The sequence below is a fragment of the Geotrypetes seraphini genome, chromosome 9, assembly GCF_902459505.1.
Source record: "Geotrypetes seraphini chromosome 9, aGeoSer1.1, whole genome shotgun sequence".
Classification (NCBI taxonomy): domain Eukaryota; kingdom Metazoa; phylum Chordata; class Amphibia; order Gymnophiona; family Dermophiidae; genus Geotrypetes; species Geotrypetes seraphini.
Window position 1 is genome coordinate 145,308,360 of NC_047092.1, and position 24,836 is coordinate 145,333,195.

The 24,836-nt window shown below is 41.1% G+C and overlaps 1 protein-coding gene across 1 annotated transcript in view; it reads right to left on the bottom strand.

The window, feature by feature from the left end:
- The window catches only part of WDFY1 (WD repeat and FYVE domain containing 1), a 72,139-nt gene extending 53,714 nt beyond the window's left edge, over nucleotides 1–18,425 (bottom strand). The window contains exons 1-3 of the mRNA XM_033958288.1: nucleotides 18,227–18,425; nucleotides 12,639–12,706; nucleotides 980–1,050 (exon numbers count right to left, since the gene is read on the bottom strand). Coding sequence (XP_033814179.1) covers nucleotides 980–1,050; nucleotides 12,639–12,706; nucleotides 18,227–18,363 — 276 coding nt within the window. The 5' untranslated portion in view covers nucleotides 18,364–18,425. The remainder of the gene's footprint in view (nucleotides 1–979; nucleotides 1,051–12,638; nucleotides 12,707–18,226) is intronic.
- Nucleotides 18,426–24,836: the final 6,411 nt, after the last annotated feature.

Consider the following 24,836-nt stretch of genomic DNA (forward strand, 5'->3'; position numbering starts at 1 on the left):
GCAATAAAAGGAAAAAAAAGTTATGTGAAAACTGATATGTTGAGAAATACAGTAGGCAGAATTCTAAAGTACCGTACGCAAAATTCTCCCGACTATCCTGTTTCAGTTAATCTATGATAAGCACTCTATGATAAATGCTCATTTTTAAATTTTGAGCTATTCTCGCCTGCATCCTTCCTGATGGCGACAGGACAAAGGCGCGCCGACAACCCAGCGCAGACAACTGAGCGCAAGGCGGAAGCGCGCCAAAGGAAAACAGTATTTTAAAGGGCTCCGATGGGGGGTGTGGGGGGACCCCCCCCCCCACTTTACTTAACAGAGATCGCACCGGCGTTGGAGGGGTTTGGGGGGTTGTAACCCCCCACATTATACTGAAAACTTCACTTTTCCCTAAAAAAGAGGGGAAAAGTTAAGTTTCCAGTAAATGTGGGAGGTTACAACCCCCCAAAACCCTCACAACGCTGGCGTGATCTCTTTTAAGTAAAGTGAGGGGGGGTTCCCCACCAACACCCCCCGAGTCGGAGCCCCTTAAAATACTGTTTTTCTTTGGCGCGCTTCCGCCTTGCGCTCAGTTGTCTGTGCTGGGTTGTCAGCGCGCCTTTCTTGGAGCGCGCTTTTGTCTATGAACCCCTTCCTGATTTGTAGGTACAAAAGCCAAGAAAATTCCCTATGATTAGTGGCATAACAAGCAGTAGTAGATGGTACACTATAAATGCTGATGACAACGTCTCCAGTTCTCATATGCTCATGCTTGTCTATGATCTCTTTTTTAATTTGGAGGGGGGGGGCAGTAAGGAAAGAATTTTAACTGTCCCTCACCCCAGTTTACTAACAGATACGAAGATGACCCTCCTAAACAGGCAAATTAACAATTAGAATCTTTAAAAAGAATCATAATCCCAACTAGAATAAAACTCATGCATTGAATTATGCATCTCCAAAATGCCCTAATAGGAGAGTTATTTAAAAAAAAACTTACCATAATAGCTCCATTATCCTGGCCTACAAAGATTCGCTTGCTGTCGTGATAAGCCAAAGTGGAACAGGGTGCTGCAAAGGACAAAACCAACTAGTATAAATTAAAGACAGCAATACAATTTTTTTCAGCAAGAGCTTATTTTGTATTTTTTTTTTTAATGCCTGGAGGATTAGCTGTCAGCCTAAACCATGATCTGAATCAGTTTCTATTTGTTCTCCACCTGACAAAGCCTCTACAGGCCAAAGCATCCAAAAATCTGCTCCTAGTAGCAGACCTCATTTCTGCCATTGATTGCATCCACCACAAAAGAAGGTTTTAGAACACAGAATTTACAAAGGCTGTGTAATCCTTTGTATCCACAGGGTTCACTGAAGTGATAGATTTATAGTAGGCATCATAAAATGTGAAAAAAGATAGGGTTTTATGGTTCTGTATTTTCCATACGGCCATGCATTTGATAAACCCTTTCTGTGGTACAACTAAGGCAGTTTACATACAAGTTCTTGTAATTAGACCATTCCCTCTATCCCATTCTGTTCTAACAAACATATGCCCCATATTCTATACATGGCGCCCAATTTGTGCATGCAATTTAATTAGAGTGTCAATGACTAGCAATTGGGCACTAAACCAATTCCTGCAGTTAACTGGCTCCAAACAGCAAGGTGCACAAATAAGTGCTATTCTATAAAGATATGCATGCAAGGCTTTTAGTGTGCAACTGAAAAGGGGATCCGTGCCTAACTTATGCATGAGGATTTGTACCAGGTTCTATTTGGTATAAATCCTTGAACCCCCAAGTTGGGTGCAAATCGCGGCAGGGTAGCATTGGTTTCTTGCACCTGGACCTTTGACAGTTTTATATTGTGGTGCCTGAACTATATCAAACTATAATACAGTGCCTGAGGAAGGCACTTAGATGCCGAAACACTGGCCGTGTTGAGTCAGTTGTACATTTCCAGTAAATTAAAAATAAAGGTCCTAGTTGATACATTTCGACCATCTCTACTTTTGTTTGCTTCATTGTGAATTGTGTAGAGATCTCTCTGTTCTCACGATTCTCACTAAGTGAACCCTGAAAAATCCTTCGATTACCTAAAAAGGTCAGAATCTTCCGAGATCTCCGATTATTTAATTCCAAGTTGACACTTAAAAAAAAAAAATAATCATCAGAAGATAAACACTAGGGAAGAAGCAATCTGGCTTCATCTTCCTATCACATTAAATTTAAGGTTTTGTTGCTTGCACATACAGCGTAATTCAGACTATGAGTTACCTAGCAGTCTTAGCTCGCCTTATGCTTCGAACAGACTACTTTGCTGTCTGGCCAATTTCCAAATGGTTACCCCTCATCTTTCTAGAGCTCCCTGGACTGCTGCACAGGCCTCTGCTTTCTGGCCCCCTTTTTGGGGAACCAATTCCCAATGTCTTCATGCAGAAGGAAGCCTATTTACTAAACTTAATTATACCTTTTGGTGGAATTTAGTTTGTCATATTTATAAAATGGAGAGAATGCTTGCTATACAGCAAGATAATTACAATAGTTTTAAAAAGATTTGGGGGCCATTGATTGCATATTCTAATGATTAGACACCTTGGACACCTTTTTTTTATTACATAGGAATATTTTTAGTGTGGGATGGGGGAGGTATGTCTTGTATTTTATTGGGTTTATTCCTGATGAATGGGCTGGGTGTGGGTGGGGTCTCTTTTATATGCAATTAATAATAATTGTTAAGAATGTCAAGTGATTTTGTACGAATTAATTGATTGAATATTGTACACTTGTTGCAAGATTTGAAAATGAATAAAGAATTTTTTTTTTAAATTTTAAATTTCAAACTGATGAAATCTCTTATTTTTTTTTTTTTTAATTCTTGTATATGCATGATTCGAGTCTATTTGTATCTTTTAGATTTTATTTTTCCTCTTATTTTGTAGTTACTTTTTCTGTTTTTATTGATTTTAATTGTATACCGTTGAGATCTTATTGGCCAAGCATATCTAACTTTATTAAACTAAACTCCTGGTCTTATCGCCTGAATGAATCTCTAAGAAAACAAAAAAAGGAATCACTGTCCTATTTAAATGTCTTGTGCTTCACGAGGTAAGCTTCATTTGTTCTTCGAGGAAAAATCTGGTTACCCCTCCAACCTATCTTCATTTCCAGCTCGAATCATTAAATAAATTGACTGAAGTCTTAAAAGACAGATACAAAAATGCACTCCTATGGAATAATATCTAATATGTTTACATATGCAGTACTCTGCCTTGGTCCAGGCAGACTATAAATCAAACCATAATAGAAATATTCAGAGATGAAAATAGATTGCAAAAATTAGAGAGGCTCAAGCAGCTCCCAATCTAAATCTAATTTCAGCAGTTGGAACCCAAGCACAGTACCAGGTAGAGCTTTGGATTCTTGCCCAGAAATAGCTAAGAAGAAAAAATTTAAAAAATTTAAATTGAATCAGGTTGGGCAGACTGGATGGACCATTCGGGTTTTTATCTGCCGTCATCTACTATGTTAAAATTCTTGTGTATTTAAAAATAAATAAATAAATATAAAGATGTTCCCTTTTTGAATAATATCATAAGGATGTATCCAGATGTCTCTCGTTCCACTCAGAAGAGAAGGAAACAATTTCTCATTTTGAGACCCTAGGCAGTTCAATTAGGGGCAACTTTTGCACTTAGATTTCCCTGTAAGTGCGTTTTGACATATAAAGATAATAGATATGTATTCTTCAAACCACAGCAGCTGTCTAAGTTTATTTCCGATAGAGAGCAGTTAGTACCTTCTATATGAGTTGTCTTGTTTCCAAGTTTAAGATAGTTCAAGTGCAATCAGGTCACCATTTTTAGTTCCTTTGATTAAATTGCCTAGATTTAATTCAGTTTTTCTAAAGCTCCCTCCCCGAGAGGTATTGTGGACTAACTATACTCTGTAATAATTTGATACCTTTTAAATAATTGGCTATTATATTTGCACTTTACATTGTATTTTCCTTCTTTTGATCAGTAAAAATTGTCAAAGGTGAAATTCATAAATAAATTAAAAAAAAAAATTCTTGTGTAGAAGAGGGTATCAGCCAGTATTAATGCAATAAAGTAGAAACCCAAAAACAAACCATTAAGATCTCAATCAAAATGTTTATGAAATCAGATCTTATCACCTTTTTCCTTAAGAACAGTAGCATAAAATCTAAACATAACCTTTTCTTGAGAATACTTTCAGTTATTTCTACTTTAGAAAAATATAAACCCTCATAAATACAGACTTAAATGTATTCCCCAACAGCAAGACTTCTCTCCTTTCTTTTCCCCTTTCAAGAGGTTTTTAGAATGCCGGAAGGGTGAGTGCTCCCAACGCTCATAAGAACTCTATAAGAGTCAGAACATTTACCGTGCCAGCTCGCACCAAAAACCTCTAGCGCAGCTTGATAAAAAAAAAAGGGTCCCTTGTTTGTTTTGTGCTTTATTTAAACAGGCCTCACACTAAAGGCTCCAGCACATAAGGAAATGGTATATATTCCCAGGGATTTGAAAAATACAGTATTATCATGGTACTCCCCTGCTAAAGAAAGCTCACTGGCTTCCCGTCTCTCACCGGATTACGTCTAAAATTGCTCTCTTAACTTTTAAATCTCAAAAGACCAATAAGCCTGCATTCATTAATAGACAGTTTTTCAAGATATACATCATTATTTATCAATTATATAAAATTCTTCATCCGCTCTTGGTTCAGATATTTTAAAATGAATTTTATATAAATTTGATGCAAAAAAAAATATAAAGAAATGGTACTGATGACGATTACCACAAAAGGCTTTTTCTGAAGTTGCAAACAAATCTCAAACTATATTTATTAATTAGAGAGATCTTGAAAACCAGCCTGGCTACAGGGGCCTGAGGATTGGCCCAAAATCTCTCGTATTACTAATGTTCCCCCAATCTTGCCTTGAAAGTACACTACTGTATTCAGTCTGGTTTTCAAGACTGCCACAATAAATATTCACGAGATAGGTTTGAGCACACTGGAGGCCCAGTGAATATAACCCATGCATGTTCATTAGATACCCTGAAAAGGAGACAGCTAAGTGTATAATCGATATTGCTGAAGGGTTGTTGGGTAAGATTTGCCTCTTTGCGGATGATACAAAAATCTGCAATAGAGTAGACACGCCGGATGGTGTGAATAATATGAAGAAAGACCTGTCGAAGCTTGAAGAATGGTCTGAAATTTGGCAGCTAAAATTTAATGCTAAGAAATGCAAGGTCATGCATTTGGGCTGCAAAAACCCGAGGGAACGGTACAGGGAGTGAAGAGCTTATGTGCACAACAGAAGAGCGGGACTTGGGTGTGATTGTATGTGATGATCTTAAGATGGCCAAACAGGTTGAAAAGGTGTCAGCGAAAGTTAGAAGGATGCTAGGCTGCATAGGGAGAGGTATGGCCAGTAGGAAAAATGAGATATTGATGCCCCTGTATAAGACTTTGGTGAGACCTCATTTATAATATTGTGTACAATTCTGGAAGCCGCACCTTCAAAAAGATATAAAAAGGATGGAGTCAGTCCAGACAAAGGCTACTAAAATGGTATGTGGTCTTCATCATAAGGCATATGGGGACAGACTTAAAGATCTCAATCTGTATACTTTGGAGGAAATGGGGGAGAGGGGAGATATGATAGATACCTACATAACTGTAAATGCGCATGAGTCGAGTCTCTTTCCTTTGAAAGGAAACTCTGCAATGAGAGGGCATAGGATGAAGTTAAGAGGTGATAGGCTCCGGAGTAATCTAAGGAAATATTTTTTTACAGAAAGGGTAGTAGATGCATAGAACAACCTCACGGAAGAGGTGGTGGAGACAGAGACTGTATCTGAATTCAAAAGGGCCTGGGATAGGCATGTGGGATCTCTGAGAGAGAAAGAGATCTTGGTTATTGCGGATGGGCAGACTAGATGGGCCATTTGGCCTTTATCTGCCATCATGCTTCTATGTTTCTATTTCCAGGACTGTATTGGTAAACACTATCCCAATGGATGGAAGTTTCTATAGTGTTTGAAGGTACTCTTTCCTTTCCTCTGTCACATGAAGCTGAAGGCAAAGCAATGGCAGAAACAGGAAGAGATGAAAGAGATCCCAAATACCAATATTGGAAGGAAGGTGCCACATATTTTCTGTTTCTAGAAAACAGATGAGTATGATCTTTTAATCAAACTGATTCCATACATAAAATTTTAACAAATTTCATTAAAGGCTGCAATTTCTGCTTACAATTGGAGCTACAGAACTGTATGAAATAACTGGAAACACCATGCCCATTAGCTATTCTTATACATCAGTCAGACAGAACATGGGAATAAAACACTCCAGCCATGAAAATGGTTTAGAACTAGGCTAGGAGAGTCAGCAGTTCTGGTGAATAACAACCAGGATTCTAAGAATTCACATAATATAAAATATTTGTTGTCATTCTGTGGTCTACTACTACTACTATTATTATTATTATTATTATTAATTATTTCTATAGCGCTACCAGTATATGGTCTTATAAGATTCTTTTAATCTGCTCAATTTGCTTCTTTCTGCATCCTTCCTTATAGCCCAATGGTTCTCAACTGTCAAGTAGGGCTCAACATTCCTCCCTACCCCTCCAGGCACACTCAATGAGCATGCAAGGGAAGTGTGCTAACATAAAACTCTCTCATATCGGAAAGGTCCTGAAAACCAGACTGGCTACAGGAAGGAAGATTGGTTTTCAGATCTTCCTTCCTGAGTTCTCTCTGGCTTTCCCTTATTCAAAATTTATTCACAATTAAGGATCCTCTACACCGGTGGCTCTTAAACCTTTCCTGGGGGGGCCCCAGCCAGTTAGGTTTTCAAGATATCCCTAATGAATATGCATGAGTGAGATTTGCCTACAAAGTAGATATGCAAATTTATCTCATGCATATTATTACTAATAACCCAATGAAGCAACCAATTCACACAGATAGCCCAATTTTGCTAAATGCACACTCATTCCAAGAAGCTATTTAATATTATAATATACAATAAATTTTTCTCAAAATATCAATTTTTATTATAATCATACATCAACCTTCCACAATTCCATCATAAAACCACATAAATATCTTAAAGTGCTATTACATCAATTTCAATATTCTAAACAGGATCACCCTCCACTGCTTACACCCCAAAGATCAAGGGCTCCTTTTACAAAGGTGTGCTAGCGTTTTTAGCGCACCCACTGGATTAGCATGCGCTACCCGAAAAACTACCGCCAGCTCAAGAGGAGGTGGTAGCGGCTAGCGCACGCTATTCCACGTGTTAGGGCCCTAACGCACCTTTGTAAAAGGAGCCCCAAATGTTCATAATAAAAAATCCACTCCTCTGTTGTTCTTCACAATCTTGTTCCCTTAATAGTAACATAGTAAATGGTGGCAGATAAAGACCTGAATGGTCTATCCAGTCTGCCCAAAAATAGACTCTCTCTAATTCAATTATTTAATTTAAATTGTTCTTTTTCTCTGCCCGGTATTGTGCATCTACTGGAGTCTCCGTTGAAGCTTACTCCAGCTCATTTAAACCCTTCCCAGCCCATCCTCAACTAAATAGCCATATACGTGACACAGACCCTGCAAGTCTGCCCAGTACTGGCCTTAGTTCTTCAATATATACCATTATTTTCTGATTAGAAATTCTCTGTGTTCATCCCACATCTTTTTGAACTCTGTCACGTTTTCCTATCCCTCGGGAGCGCATTCCAGCTCTCCGTAATGAAGAATTTCCTAACATTTATTGAATCTACCACCCCTCTCAACCTCAGATTATGCCCTCTGGTTTTATCATTTTTCTTTCTCTGGAAAACATTTTGTTCTACGTTTCAAGTATTTGAATGTCTGAATCATATCTCCCCTGTCCCTCCTTTCCTCTAGGCTATACATATTCAGGGCTTCCAATTTCTCCTCATACGTCTTTTGGCGCAAACCTCCTACCATTTTTGTCGCTTTCCAATGGACCGCTTCAAGTCTTCTTATATCCTTTGCCAGATACAGTCTCCAAAATTGAAAACAATACTCCAAGTGGGGTCTCTCCAGCTACCTATACAGGAGCATCAACACCTTCTATTGGCTACACCTCTTTCTATACAGCCTAGCATCCTTCTGGCTACAGCCACCGCCTTGTTACACTGTCTCTTTGCCTTTAGAACTTCAGACACTATCACTCCAAGGTCCCTCTCCCCATCCGTGCGTATCAGCCTCTCACCTCACACCACATACAGCTCCTTCCGATTTCTAATCCCCGGTGCATTACTCTGCACTTCTTTGAATTGAATTTTAGTTGCCAGATATTAGACCATTCCTCTAACTTTTACAGATCCTTTTTCATGTTTTCCACTCCCTAACATCAATGTTATCATTTACCTCCTCTCTCAAACAGTATATTCCAATATATTGCAGTAGGTTGCAATATGTGAATATACTGTTTGAGAGAGGTATATGATAACATTGGTGTTATATATACACAATAAAAATCCTTGGAGTACTCCTAGACAGATGCTTGACCTTCGAAGATCATACCAGTGCCCAGGTCAAAAAATGTTTCTACTCCCTCGCAACATTAAACGCTATTTCGACCACCTCTCCTTCCGTCTTCTGGTCCAGTCACTAATCTTAAGTATACTGGACTACTGTAACATCATATACCTGGGATCCTATAAAAACACCATCAAACGCTTAAGAATAGTTCAAAATGCTGCTGTCCGCCTCATCTTCGGCCTCAAAAAATATGACCACGTTAGCCCCTATTACGCTAAACTCCACTGGCTGCCGGTGGAGGCAAGGATCATCTTCAAATTCGCCTGCCTCTGCTTCAAAACCCTAGCAGGCTCTTCCCCAATCTACCTATCCGAGCACCTTGAAATCGCTGGCCCCTCTCGTACACGAAACACCTACCTGTTCTCCTTTCCTTCCCTGAAAGGCTGCCTCTACAAGAAATTTCTCGACAGATCCCTCGCTTTCTAAGCGGGCAAATGGAGCAAATGCCTCACAGCACTCATCTCCAATCCCCCCCCCCCCCTACCAAATGTTCAGGAAGACAATCAAAACCTACCTTTTTGATAAATTCCTCTAACTTCTCCCCCCCTCTTCCTTGCCTCCTCCTCGGACCTTGACTTACCTCAGTCTCTCGACTCTTCCAATTCTGTCTGCCACCAAACGGCTTAACAAAATGGATCACCCTATCCAACTAATCACCCCTTCTTCTTTACCCCCTTACTGAATGCCTCTGCTCGGCTTTATCGAACGCCGCAGCATATATCACCGCTGTATGTAACACTATTGTATGAACTCCGCTATATATATGCAACCTACAACAAATGTAACTTCACTGCAATAGTAACCGACCTGAAAAATAACTTCACCGCAAATGTAGCGTCACCGAAAATGTAAATGTAGCTATGCCAAAAAAAAAAAAATGTGTACTTCGCTGTAATGTACAGTCTCTTCATCTGTTAACCGCATAGAACTTCCATGGTAATGCGGTATACAAAAATAAAGTTATTATTATTATTATATCAATTAAATTAACTATAATTTTGTGAGGATGAGTTTTATGTATTTATTTTATTATGTTTAGAACACGTCACAGCTCCTGACGACGCAAGATTGCGAAACACAGTTTTGCGTCGGGCTGGACTAATCTCTTAATATAGGTTTAAGCACAGGAAACCGTGCAAGTGACATCAAGAAAGATAAATATTAAGAACTTCTGCCAAGGATGGTAACAAGATTGTGAAGCACAACAGAGGAGTGGATTTTTTATTATGAACATTTGAACTTTGGGGTGTAAGCAGTGGGGGTAATCCCGTTTAGAACATTGAAATTGATATAATAGTAATTAAAAATAATTTTGTGGTTTTGAGAAAAATTTATTGTACATTATAATATTAAATAGCTTCTTGGAATGAGTATGCATATTCATTAGGGATATCTTGAAAATCTAACTTCCCCTAGGACAGGTTTTAGAATCACTGCTCTATACCATTAGTATTTTGCCCTTAAGAGTCCATTTCTAGCACCATATCTGCAAAGGTTAGGACTGTGGACTGTACTGGTAAACACATGGGGTAGTGTAACAGATTAAACGTTTTTCCCTCCTCCATGCAAATATTATACCCCCGGGCAGCAGGAGGTACTAATCAAATGTGGAACTACAGGTCCCAGCATGCACTGGACTATGGCGTTCAGTGTTGAGTCACAGGGGCAGGACTCACAGGAGGGAGGTATTTCTACCCAGGCTGGGTTTATTCTAGAGAGGTCCCCAAAGGACAAAGAGGAACTCTCAAGTTTTTCCTAGAGATAGGCGGAGGCAGGGCTTGGGAAAACAGACTGCTTGTATGTGATTGGCTGAGGTAAGCCAAATTCAATCTATTTTGTGTGAGGCAAACGATAAATAAAAATTCTTTTTATATGCAATTGTGTCTTGGCTGTATATGTGCTGACCTCTCTGGGCAACCCAGACTAGTCTCCCACAGGTACATTCAAGAAAGTGCTAAGCACCAATTTTATAATGGTAAATTTCAAGCAAAATTGCCATTACAGAATAGAGCATAAGTTGGCATGTGCGCCTCTAAGTTTAGGTATGAGCACTTAAGCCATGTCAAAGGCTGGTGTAAATGATCTTACGCACACAACTGCTGTAAGACACACCATCTGACCCGCCCTTTTGTAGTTGCGGACTATAGCATTTAGGCACCAACCCCCAAATTCTGTATATAGCACCACAGGGTGTGCACGCAAACCATTTCTGCATGAAAATTATTTAACAAGACCACATAATTAATGTTAATTGGCATTAATTAAAATTGGCATTAATTAGAAGTTATGTGCACAACTTGGCAGGCACATTCTATAAAGTGGTGCACGTTGGTTCTAGTGCGCGACCTTAAAAAGAAGGCAAGGCCAGGGGAGGAGCATGGGCACTGTTTAGGCACAGTTTTATAGAATATGCCCAAACTGCGCACAACTTAGGCACAGGTATTTAGGCCTGGTTTTTCTTGGTCTAAATGGGTGCGTCTAAATGTTAGTGATGCATACTGCTGCTAAGTGTAATTCTGTATATGGCGGGTGCCTTTTATAGGATTGCGCTAAAGGCCAGTCTGATCGGTGCTGATTTTTAAGTACTATTTACAGAATCAGGCCCTAGTTTATAGAATAGTACTAGATTCACAAAGCAAACCGATCGTGTACTGATTGGTTTGCGACCCCTTTACTATCAAATTTCCCTCCGGCCTGATTCACTTACCTCTCCTGCGATCCGCTTCGAATCCGTGCATGCAAATGAGGTGAAACGCATGCAAAGTAGGCTGGGACACGATTCACAACACTAAATTTCAGATCCGACTGGGCTGGCCGATCACCTGAAGAAGCAACTGCTGGGGACCAGTCGAAAACATCTTTCCAACTGGAAGCCCTGCATCTTGGCCCTGCAATCTCTCCTGCCTGCTCGCCCCAAATGCCGCCCTGCTTCTTATCTCCTGCTGCTCGCCCCGCATACTGCCCTGCTCTGCCTCGATCTTCCCCAAATCTCTCCTGCCGCATCACCATTCTTCTGCCCTTCCCCCGTCCTGCGAGCCCCTGGTTTTAACCCACGGGTTTAAAGGGAGTTAAAACCACGCAACTCGCAGGGCTAAAAACTAACAAAAAAAAAGTTTTAAGTTAAAAAAAAAAAAGAAAGGTTGCGACTCGGACGGGCATGCACAGACCATCTACAGATGGTCTGCGCATGCGCGCAATCGCACAACAGCGAACCATGCAGGCAGATAGGGGCGTTCCTCCGATCGCCTCCATCTGCATATTTTTCATACCTGCCTGGATCGGGCCCGATTGGGCAGGTTACTGAATCTGGGCCTAAGTGCAGTTATGTGCATAATTATAAGTTAATGCTAATTAACCCAAATTAACCACTTAAAGGTTCTTATTGGCACTTAAGGCCAATTGGCACATAATTTAACAATTAAGTTAGGCACATAACTGGCACTATTCTATAACCTGTCTCTGCTGCAGGAACCATCTTATACACTGAAAAATTACTTAAATCAGCCTCATAGACTGCAGCCTTACCTGTCTAAACAAACTATGCTATACTAGAGCACAAAATCATATCATGGGCTGTATATGCCAGAAAAAAAAGCACTTTTAGAAACATATCACCAAGTGCTCCAAAACAACTGACAAAGTATATTGTCACAAATAGAAAAAAAGAACAGGGTATATTATTGTTTTCACACTACATTTGTTAATAGATTTTGTACGGAGAGAGTGAACCCTTCTTTTTCATACTATTCTATAACCTACATGCCCAAATTTGCATGAGCCAGAAATTTGGGTGTCAACTATACAGAATGTGGAAGGTACCAGAAGCCAACACAGGATTGTCTTTGCTTTTTAGTTTTCTCCAGGAGCTTCCACAGCAGAAACAAAGCCCACATTTTATATAAAAGGTCTGTTACTAGGGAAAAAGATTTTCTAGCAAACATTTTTTAAATGAGATTAAAAATATTTACCAAAATCTTCAGCATCATAACATTAACAGCGCAGCTAACACAAGGGCCAAAGCAAAAAGGCACCAAAACATGGCACTTACATGACATGGTATGGTAGATGCTGGGCCAGTATTGCCCACTGTCTCTTTTTAGCCATACTCTGATTGTCCTGTATAGGGAGAAGAGACACAGGAAAACTGTTAATCACTCACTAATACCATAGCAGGGATTTTGTTCTTATTCTCCCAGAGGCCTGGAATTTTTATTATCCCGTCTGCTCTGAAAAGAAAGCACACCTGGGGAATTCTGAATCATGGCCTAAGTCTACAAGAATAAGTTTCCATTTAGAGACCAACTGAAAAGGAGTGACATTTTGATAAATCTACATTTACATTTGCAATTACATAACAAATGCTGCAACGCCCCAAAGACGGGCAAGGTTGGTGGTTGCAGGGTACCATCCTAGGAGGCCAGATATTCTGGCACAGATTACAAAACTATCAGATGTGGTGAGGGAGAGAAAGATACTAAATGAAATAGTAGGGATGGGCAGTTGTTTCAAATATTGTTGATTTGTTCGCCATTTTTGGCTTGGGCCTTGTCGACTATTATCACTCACATCCTAATCCAGCATTTTTAGCTCCACTAAGCTTCTATCACATACAATTCACTATATCTGCTACAAACCTTCCATTCACATTCCTTCACTGTCATAACACTTATGTTCTACTTTTTTTCATCATTAGCATTCATAGGATGGCATACAGGTTAGTTTTCACATTCATTCATATCACTTCTCCAAATGTTTTTTCCCGTTCACTCTTCTTAGCAATCCTGAAGTTTCATGGGCTTTCCTCTTTCAGACTAAAAATATGAAACATGGTAAATGTGCATTCATTTGAAAAGGCCAACAACCCTGATATCCTACATACTAGAGAAAACAACATTTGAAATATTCAGATCAGACAATAAAATTCCACAGTTAACATGTCTTCCATGTAGAATTAACAAGTTCAGTTGACAGATTGAACTGGGTCTCAAAATATCTACACTGATAAGCTATTAATTCTCCATCAGATAATAAAAGCTTCCAACCGTTGTGTTGTCTCTGGCTTGATTTTCTAGCCCACGGAGTCTCATTCTCTGGTCTTGAATCTGTTCCTTTTTTGTTTATTCACACTGTTGTTCTTATTTTCAGTTTTGTTTCTCTTTTCCATTCAGAGTGGATTCATCAGTACTTTCTTTTTCCCTTTTTTTTTCATCCCCTTCACTATCTTCCTGGATTCTCCCCACATCCATCTTGTCCCACCTTGTTTCCTCAATCATGGGTTCTTTGTTTTCCCTATCTATCCAAATAGCCAGTCTTATTTCCAATCCCACCATATTTATTCCAAGTGCACATTGGGTCGTGCCAGTCCAACTTCCCAATCCTTCTCTACCAGTTCTTTGCCATTCCAAGCATCAAATCTTGCTCCCATCTTTGTGACTGCAGAGCAGAAGCAGGGGATAGATAAAAAGGTGATGTGGCAGCCTAGCATTGAAAGACGGGGCAGGCTGTGAACCATGGAAGCCACGGTTCAAATCCTGCTTCTTCCACAGATGGTCTTTGTGACCTTGAGCAAGTCACTTCACCCTCCACTGCATCACTGTCTCCATAACACCCTTGCCTTTATGCTTTCCATTTTAAATGGAAAAGCACAAGTTGCCAAAAAATCAAGGTGGTGTTGCAAGGACAGGAAATACAATGATTTCATTATCCTTATTGCCTGTGTTTTTATTCCAGCAGTTACTCACTTCCTGGTTCCCTCAGCAACACAGTTGGCTGGAAGGAGTCAGCCTCAGCTCCTAGGCCCACCTGAATCTCTTGTGACTATCTTTTTGATAAAGGAGCAAGAACATTAGTATTGAGCTTAGTTTAAAGACCACTCGGTTTGTAAACAGGCTATTTACAGGATCATATTTGCTTTGTTTCCATTTATTTCTACATTGGTACCTGTTGTCTTGTCTTACCTAAAATTTACCTACTACAGTTGTCCATTTCCTCACTCAGCTTTAGATCATTCCTTTCTGTGCAAAGGCATTTTGCTTGTCTGTTATTTTCCTTCCCTATTCATACTAATAATATCTGTAGAGCCCTAGACATGCTCCAGGAAGTTTTAAATCTAGTTGAGAAAACAGGCTTCAGGATATTTACTACAATGAACAAAGTTAAAATCATCAAGACTATGACTGGAAGCCAAAGTTTTAGGCTTTGAAAGCACTCTGAAAAAAAATTCCTTAAAAACAGAAAAGGCATACAGGTACCATATATATTCAAATATAAACCATGATTTTTGGGCCCAAAAAATGGGTACAGAGCCTGGCAGGGCACATGAATATTAACATCCCCACCCCCGGTCTTATATTCGAATCAACCTTTTCTCCTCCTTTTTTAGGGGTACCTCGTCTTATAGTCGGATTGACTTATATTTGAGAATTTAGGGTACAAAATGCACATCACAGAAGGGAACAGAGGATTGAGAAGATCCAAAATGCAAAACATCAAGGTTTATGCAAGGCAGTCCCAAGTGCTCACCATTGTGATTCATGCTCACAGTTGAAGGATGCTGCTTTACCACATCTTTTTTAAATATGTCTGGGTTATTATAATTAATAATGTTAACTCTCTCTGAAGATCAAGACTCAATTACATCTTTGTGACTGCACAATCCCCTGACATGAGGTAAATTCACCTGTGGCATTTTGATTTGCTGAGTACCACCTCTTATAAATGCAGCTTATCTAGGAGATATTTCAGATATAAAGTGCATATCTTAATGCAATCTTGTCCTCTACCCACATTACTAAATTCTGCAGTTAAGCCATGCTGCATACTGTATATACTCAAATATAAACCGAGGTAACTTTTTCCCCTCAAAAAAGGAGGAGAAAAGGTTGACTCAAATATAAACTGGGGGAGATGGGGTTAATATTCAAGTGCAGTGTCTTGCCTTGCTAGGCTCTGCACCCTGTTCACACTCCCTCACTGCTCTGCAAGGTTCTGCATCCAGCCCCTTCATTTACTCACTTCCCCTCCCTCCCTGGTTCTGTACCCATTTCCCTCTCTCTCCCGATGCCTTCCTTTGCTCCTGCCCGTGCAGAGACGCTAGCTGATTGGCTACCGTGAACTCATGGCAGCCAATCAGCTAGCGGCTCTACATAGGCAGGCACGAAGGAAGATCGCTCCTGCCGAGATTCACCGCTGGACCACCAGAGATACTTAAGGTACGCGGGGGAGGCGGGAGGGAGATAAAAATAATTAGAATCGGGCTGGGACACCTCCTGTCCCGGCCATCGCTGGACCACAAGGTGTCATGGAAGGCCCGGCAGAGGCCTGCAAACAGTTTTGGGAGCGGGGCGGATCAGTGCTGACCCAAATATAAACCGAGAACCCCCCCTCCATTTTGGGGCCATTTTTTTGGCCCCAAAATCTTGGTTTATATTTGAGTGTGCATGGTAAGTCATTAAACCTCAGTTTTTCAAGAGTTCCAACTTTCTTAGTTATTTATATACTGCCTATCAATGAAGGTTGTCTCAAGCATTTTTTCCCCTATCTACCGAATGTACCTGGGGCAATGGAGGATTAAGCAACTTGCGCAAGGTCACAAGGAGCAGCACGGGGCTTGAACCCACAACCTCAGGGTGCTGAGGCTGTAGATCTAACCATTATGCCACTCCTCTTACAGCTAGAAAAGAAGCTGTGTTAGTATGTAGCAACACAAATGAAGATGCTAATTGCACTTGGCTAACCAGTGCATGTATTCAAGAGTAAGTATCCACTTTGTAAGATGCTGTTAACATATTTTCCAATTTGTTTTCACTATCCAGAATAGCTTCAGGACACAATTACAAACTAAGCTCCAGAGGAAGTATACAGCATGATGCAATGACTGACTTTATACTGTAACTGCTCAGGATTTGGTAACATAGGATAGTGTTTGTCAACTCAATTCTCAGGGTACACCCAGTTAGGCAGGTTTTCAGGATATCCATGATGAATATGCCATCTCATGCATATTTATTGTAGATATCCTGAAATCCTAATTGGCTGGGTGTGCCCCAAAGACTGTCTTTAAAACTACACTTCTCCCTCAATATTCGCGGGGATTAGGGGCAGAGCCGGCCTGCGAATATTGAAAATTCGCAAATAACTTTTGGGCTGGCTCTGACTTACCCCCCACCTTCCCCCGGCATCCCGGACCTTTTTTTTTTTTTTTTAAATGAAACGCTGCATCCCGGACCTCCCCAAAGCTTACCTGGTGGTCTAGCAGGCTTTCAGGGCAAGAGCGATCTTCCTACACTCCTGCCCCGTGCAGAACACTCATACAAAATGGCTGCCGTGAGTTCACATAGTCTCTTGGATGATCCAGGACTGATGGTTTATTGCCAGCATGACAAATGCGCTATCTGCCAGGAGCTAGAGTTGCAATTTGCTGCTTGCGGCCTGTTGCTTACCCTCAATTCAGCCTGTCAGAGCCACAAATCACTTGCCTAATAGCTAGTGCATGCCCCGACTCACCTGCCCTTCCCCGCAGTGTGAGCCCGTGGTTTTAACCCACGGGATAAAACCATGGGCTCGTGAAGTATAAAATTAAAGTTAAAAGTTTAAAAAAAAAAGTTTGCAGCTTTGTAAGCATGCGCAGACCATCTACAGGCAAAGATGGTCTGCGCATGTTTCAGGATCGCTCACTAGCAGCGATCTGTGTGGTCGGTGGGGAACATTCCTCCAATCACCCCACATTTGTATGCTGACCCATTGTGGATCAGTCGGCCTGCCGCGGATCGTCTACAGCTCGGGCAGGTTAGTGAATCTAGCCCTAACTGATTAGTGCAGGAATGCCCACTCTCATACACCCCTTCCCCCAATTAAAATGTTTTAGCATGCAGTTAATGCGTGCACATTTGGCACTTACTGCAGCATACCTGAGCGCATCCCAGAGTGCACCATTTAAGCTGTATTAGGCACTCATTAGCACCTAACACTTTAGTAAAAGGGCTGATATGTTGGCAACCTCCAGAAAGTTGCATCATTGTTCTGTACCCAAAACTTGCAGAAAGTGCTCTTCATTGTACATAAGCAATACACGATTCATCTGCTAAAGCCTGCATTTACAGTGCCTACCAACTCACATGGTACATATAAAAACAAAAACGATAGTGTACAGTGGAACCTAAAAAAAACAAAACAAAACAAAAAAACAAAGGAATTATGCTACATATTTATATGATTTTTTTTTATTTGTTTTAGTCTCAACTCTTTACTGTAAATCAGTACTACATACTCTATATTTTCGGGAATCATTCCAGACCAGAAATATTAAAATAACGTTTCCTCTTGTAAAGCTGCAGCTCTAAGATTACTCTAAGCAGATCAAAGAAAATGCTACAGTCTGGCCAGACGTCATGTAAAAACACTTGGGCTCTGTGCAGTCACTTTCCACGAAGGAAATGTTCTCCAACGTGGAAAGAGTTGAACAATGCCCCACGGGAGGGAGGCCTGTTCCGTGCCGGCCGCAGTCAGGACTCCATCAGCACGGCGAGTCCAGAACCGGCGCCAACTGTCCCGGAATCTCCGTTTAAGAGTCGGGGGGCGGGGGGGGGGGGGTTAAGCTCCCGGAATACCACGCACAGCTCAGGAGCGGGTTCTCACCTGTCCTCGCTGGCCGTGACCACTCCGTCCTCCTTGGGGATCAGCACAGCGGCCGTCACCGCGTCCTGGTGCCCCTCGATCTTACTGAGCAGGGCGGGCCGGCTGCTTTGCGGTCGCGAGTGGATTTCGGCCGCCATCTTAGCGCGCGCAGCTGGGCGGCCCGACGATCAGCTGACGGGAGGGGGCGGGGCTACGGGGCCTTCACCCGCCTCCCCGAGCCCCTTTCTGCCGGCCAAAGCCGGAGCGTCTTCTGTCAGGCTAGGGGAGGACGTCAGGGTCGCTGTGGAGATCAGAGGCATACCTAGGACTGAACCACAAACCGCCAAGCGACGTTCCTACTTCCACTTCCTACCAAGTCAACTGAAAACAACTTTAGGCAAGCAATAAAAACACACCTCTCCACCTAACTCCCCTGCCCGTGACCAATGGATTACAAAGAGATTCAGCTAGGCGTCACACATTAGGCTAAAAACATGGATTGAAAAATCATGCACTGTAACTATGGCATATTTAACCTGTACAACTGTACAGTACATTATGTATATTGATATTAGATCCCTAATGTGTTTCAAGTTAGGATAAAAACTTGTACTGAAAAAAAAACTTGCACTGTAAAGATAACTATGGCAAATTGTAACCTGTAAACTGTATATTAGTATTAGACACCCCCCCCCCCATGTGTTCTTAGGATAAAAATTTGTATGGTAAAACTTGTACTATAATTATGGCAAATTAGAATCTGTTAACTGTACAGTATATTATGTATCATAGGCAGCAGAACACTTTTTTGCTTGGGGATCCCAAAAGCTCCCCACAGACCCACCCAAGCTCCACCCCTGACCCCCACCTCCATAATAATGATAGTATTAATTGTAATACCAGGGGTGAGCAATTATGGTCCTTAACGGCCACAAGCCAGTCCCATTTTTAAGCTTTCAACAACAAATATGCATGAGATCAATTGGCATGTACTGTGCAAATCAATCTCATGAATATTCATTGAGGAAAGCTTGAAAACCCAAGTGGTGGTGGATTTCAAGGATCCTGGTTGCCCATCCCTGCTCTAGTCCCTCATATTCAACCTCTACACTCATCCCTTTTCTAATCCTCATCTACTGTCCTCTGCTTCTCATCTCCTTTCCAGCCTCAGCTTCTTCCTTGCCACATATCTTGAAAGCTACAAGCTCTTTAGACCATGTTCTGTATTTTGATGTATAGTGCTGTATAACTCTGAGCGTCAGGAGCAGTGTGGCGCATTTAGCGCAGCTTCTTGCACTAACAACCGCTATTGCAGTTTAGTAAGGTGTGTGTGTGTGTGCAAATGCCTTATCAAACAATAGGATGTAGGCAGCATTGGAAGGAAATTCTTTCAGATTTCGCTTGGAGCTTTTCAACAGAGGTTCAAGACAAGTTGCAGTCAGGTAGAAGAGGAATGTCCCTGCTCTAATCCAGCTTGTACCCGAGGCAATGAAGGATTAAGTAACTTGCCCAAAACTGCAGAGTATCAGCAGAATTTGAACCCTGACTTTCAAATATCAGCAGAGAATAACAAGCTTTTATTAGTCATGACAGGGGTTGCCATTCAACATATAACCAACAATTGGAAGAATCACAGAAACCTTAGTTATACATTTTGCTGGAATACATTATGTAATATATTTAAAATGGAACGAGCAATAGCAATACAAAGAGGGACTTATACTAAATTTATAAAAATATGGGGGCCATTGACAAAATATTGTAGTGAACAGTCATCACTTCTTCTCTTCTTCTTTTCTTTTGGCACACCAAAGGGGGGGGGGAGGGTGTTGGGAACAATCTTACATAATATGTTACAATATGTTCTATAATATGTGTATATTCTGATTGAAAATATAGATGAAGGTTGGGAGGTAGGGGGGGGTTAAATGTATCATTAGATTTTTATGTAATAGATATCAAAGTGCTATTGTGTAATAACTTGTTGAATTATATTATTTTGTGCACTTGTTGTCAAATTTGAAAATGAATAAAGAATTATAAAAAAAAAAAATATGAACCCTGACTTTCCAGTTCTCAACCTACTGCTAGCCACGCCTCCCCTCATGAAGGCATCTACTAAAACAGCTGGTTTCTCAAAACTGCTCTCATACAGTGTTTACCATCATCTATATAATATTGAAAAATATTCCAATATTTAAAAAAGCAGCAGCTTAATAGATAGCATGCAGTAAAGACCATTCGGTTTTCTCAGTCTGCGTGTTCTAGTTAAAAATAACTTCCACCCGACAACCATACAAAATTAAGCACCTGCAGTCAATTGCACGTTACCCTTTATGTCATTAGCTAGAAAGTGTAACTAAGTGATCCTCCCACCTTGATCTCAAAATAATGTGTGAGAATTTAAAAAGAACCTTTTCTAAAGAAAGGCATGTAATTTTTTTCCAACAGTACACTGCATGAACAGAAATCTATGCTGGCAATTTGATAAATTGGCACTGTTATATAATACCAGCACCAATCCACTTTGGCGTACCTAATGGTAGGTACAGACACTTATTCTATATCAATGTCAGGCACAAGTGGGCGTGCTCAAGTGAGCCTTGCAATGCATGCAACTGATAGTATTTTAAGGTGTTTGCTTCACTAGGTGCAGCAATCGTGACATACTTACACTTTTACCACATTTAAATGTCCCCCTTGCAGTTGCATGCTTTGCGACAGGCACAAAATATTTATAGAATAATGATAGCATTTACATACATAAATGCCAATTTGTGATATCATTCATACCCGTAAGTGCACCTATTCTATAAATTAGTGCCTGCAATTGGCATCTTTAAATTTAGATGCCCTTTATGCACCTGCAGATTGCATGAATATTTTGGACCTATTATGATATAATTCATAGTCATCAAAATCTCCCTTTTTTCTGAAATATGACTGCATATCCACCAGATAGCTCTGTAATGCCTCAAAATCATAATAGCTAAAACCCCCATTTTGCTAAAATAAAATTTCAAGTGAGCCATAGCCATCAGACAAGCCAAACATTTAGTTTACTTAGCCTGCTGTGGCAGTAGGACAGGGGCATCCAACATCTCTTTTGGAAGCCTGATGCCACAATACCACCATTCCTTAGTAGCTGGTTTGTTATCTCCATTTGTGACCCTCTACAATTCTGTCTAGCATACAATGAAAGAAGTGCATGCAAATAGATCTCATGCATATTCATTGGGGAAATCCTGAAAACCTGACTGAATTGCGGCCCTCCAGGAGGGACTTTGACACCCCTGATCTAGACCAATGGTTCCCAACCCTGTACTGGAGGACCCCCAGGCTTTTCAGGATAGCCCTAATGAATATGCATGAGAGAGATCTGCATATAATAGAGGTGCCAGGCATGCAAATCTGCTCCATGCATATTCATTAGGGCTATCCTGAAAACCCAACTGGCCTGGGGGTCCTCCAGGACAGGATTGGGAACCACTGATTTAGACCAACATCAAGGATATCTTTCTCTTATCAGTCCATAGGAAAATGACCTACTTAAAACAGGCTTTAAAGCCCACTGATGATATTTGTCACATATATAAATTCAGAGCTCTTTTGGGCAGTGGAATACTGTCTGGTAGACTATATCTTGTCTTGAGCTTAGATTTAGAAAGTGATGAAATCCAAATCCAGTTCTTTTATGCTGCATTTTTCTCATCCCTGCTGTTCTGACTGCCCCCTTTGTCTGTTCAAAACATGCTTAAATTGCTCCAGGGTCCTGGTTGCTACCACCTCAGCTGGTAGGCTATTGAATATTCCAAGCATCACCTACCTGCTCAACAAGGAAGCAGTTCTCTTTATTTTCATTAAGTTGTCCTCTTTCATATTATAACCCCTTGATTGAATTTAATTTTTCAATGGCATATAGCACTTTCTTGTACTTTATAAAAGCTTCAGTATTCAAATATATGTACCACGTTTTTATATTACTATCTGTGGACTGGTGCATGCAGTAGATCACAGCAGTGGGCTAGCAGGGTCTAAGACAGACTAAGATAACCAGCTTGAATCACTTCATGCCAATAAATCAATAAACAGAGGATTTATTGAGGTTCCAGTCAATTACATGAATATATGAAAAAGAAAATGCAGGCAAGGAAAAGGAGAATTGCATCTACACATTTGTCTGGCCTCTTAACTGAGATGGGATAGTTACGGTACTTTTAAAAAAATACTCAAGTAAAAAGTACTGGCTTCAGAAGTAGTGAAGTAAAAAGTCTTACCTCAAAAAATACTTAAGTAAAAAAAAAAAAAAAAAAAAAAAGTACAGTTATTTTTAATTATAAAGTAAAAAAGTACCCTTAACAACTTTGAAATGATTGCTGCTATAAACTTTTTAATAGCTATATGCATAAAATTTATAAAATGTATATTTAATTTACATTTGTAAATGTTTTTGTCTTTCAAAGTTTAGAGTTTATGGGCTCCAGCTGCAATAGAAAGACATTCAGTTTGTTTTACAAAACCACGCTAGCGGCAACAGCCCCAAAGCCCTTTAAATCTCTATGGGCTTCGGGGCCTTTACCACGCAGCAGCCGCTAGCGCGGCTTTGTAAAACAGGCCCATTGATTCATGAATATGCAAAGATCACAGGTACCTATCAACTGGAGTGTACAATAGAACAGAAAAAAATTACATTACTTCAGAATTGAGTCGGAAAGACTTCCTGTCGGCTTTAGTAGCTGCAGCATGAGCATGGCGGTAAGAGCAGGGGAAAAGGAAGAAGGCTTTTTTTTTTTTTTTGAGCAGCAGGCTGGCTTTGTCTAGGGAGGGAGAAAGGTAGGCAGGCAGGATTCGGAGGTGGGGGTGGGACAAAGTGTAGAAGGCAGTGAGAGGGACATAGGAAGGAGGCACTAGGGGCACTAAAGACAGAAAGGGGCACTAAAGACATGGGAAGGAGGCACTGGGGCACTAAAGACAGGAAGGGGCACTAAGGACATGGGAAGGAGGTACTGGGGCACTAAAGACATGGGAAGGAGGCACTGGGGGCACTAAAGACATGGGGAGGAGGCACTGGGGGCACTAAAGACAGGAAGGGGCACTAAGGATATGGGAAGGAGGCACTGGGGCACTAAGGACATGGGAAGGAGGCACTGGGGCACTAAAGACATGGGGAGGAGGCACTGGGGGCACTAAAGACAGGAAGGGGCACTAAGGACACGGGAAGGAGGCACTGGGGGCACTAAAGACATGGGAAGGAGGCACCGGGGGCACTAAGGACATAGGAAGGAAAGAGAGAGGGAATAGAAAGGGACAATTCTTGGGCCTGAGTGCAGAAAGAAAGAAAGGATACACAGACAGAAGGAAGCGCAACCAGAGACTCATGAAATCAATCACCAGACAGCAAAGGTAGGAAAAATGATTTATTTTCAATTTAGTGATCAAAATGTGTCAGTTTTGAGAAGTTATATCTGCTGTCTATATTTTGCACTATATTTGTCTATTTTTCTATAGTTACTGAGGTGACCGAGCTTGCGGAGATGGGGCGGTAACAGGGTTTTAAAATTTTAGTCCTAGTAGTTTGCCGGTCCACAAAAGAATTCTTTTATTTCTGCCAGTTCACGGGTGTAAAAAGGTTGAAAAACACTGATGTAGAGTATGCCGGCTTTCTTTTTCGCCCAGCCTCATGCGTTTAAAACGCCGCGCTTGTGCAGCTGCTCGAGTTGATCAGTCTTCTCCTCTCTTACAACTTCCTGTTTCCGGTTGCATCAGAGGAGAATATTGAACAAATGAGCACCCGCACGTGCGGCTGGGCGAAAAAGAAAGCCAGCATACTCTACATCTAAGGTGAGATGGAGGGAGGGAGATGGCAGAACACTGCAATCGGTCGGGTGTCTGCTGTTTTTGTATCACTGCTGCCTGCGCTCACATTCCAGATCCACCTGCATTTTTAGTGTGCACAATTGACCTGATTCGAGCTATAGGTGAACATGGGGGAACACGTCGTTGCAAGGGAGGACAAGTCAATTGATTTATTTTATGTTCTGTTTTTACTACAGGGCAGAGGCACTGAAACAGATTCTCAGTGCAGCAGTAGTAGTAGTAGTAGTGGTGGCAGGATTCTCTTCTGTCTTCATGGTGTTTCGCAGTACTGAGGCTTATATGGATGCTGCGGGGACGGTGACGGGGCGGTGAATGGGATGGCAGTGGCGGTGCAGTGAAAGGGATGGCGGTGACGGGGCGGTGAAGGGAACGGCGGTGACGGGGCGGTGCAGAGGATGGTGGGCCGGGGACGGTGCAGTGACCGGGACAGATTTTTTCCCCGTGTCATTCTCTACCAAAGAACACAGAATTGCATATTAGTGGTACAATTACCACTGTTTAGATCAACATGTGAAAAAATGTCATTTGGAACCATATTTTGCCCTTTGTGTGTCTGGTGTAATTTTCCTGCTTATTCATTAACATAGCATTTTGCTCATTTGATGCTGTAGTTGGTGAATATGAATATACTGTATTTATTACCCTAAAAACAACCTGTATGAGGCACTTGAGGACCAGAGTAATCTATTCTTGAATTAATACCAGAGGAGTACTTCAAAACAACTTCACAATACAGCAAATAGTTTCACCAATG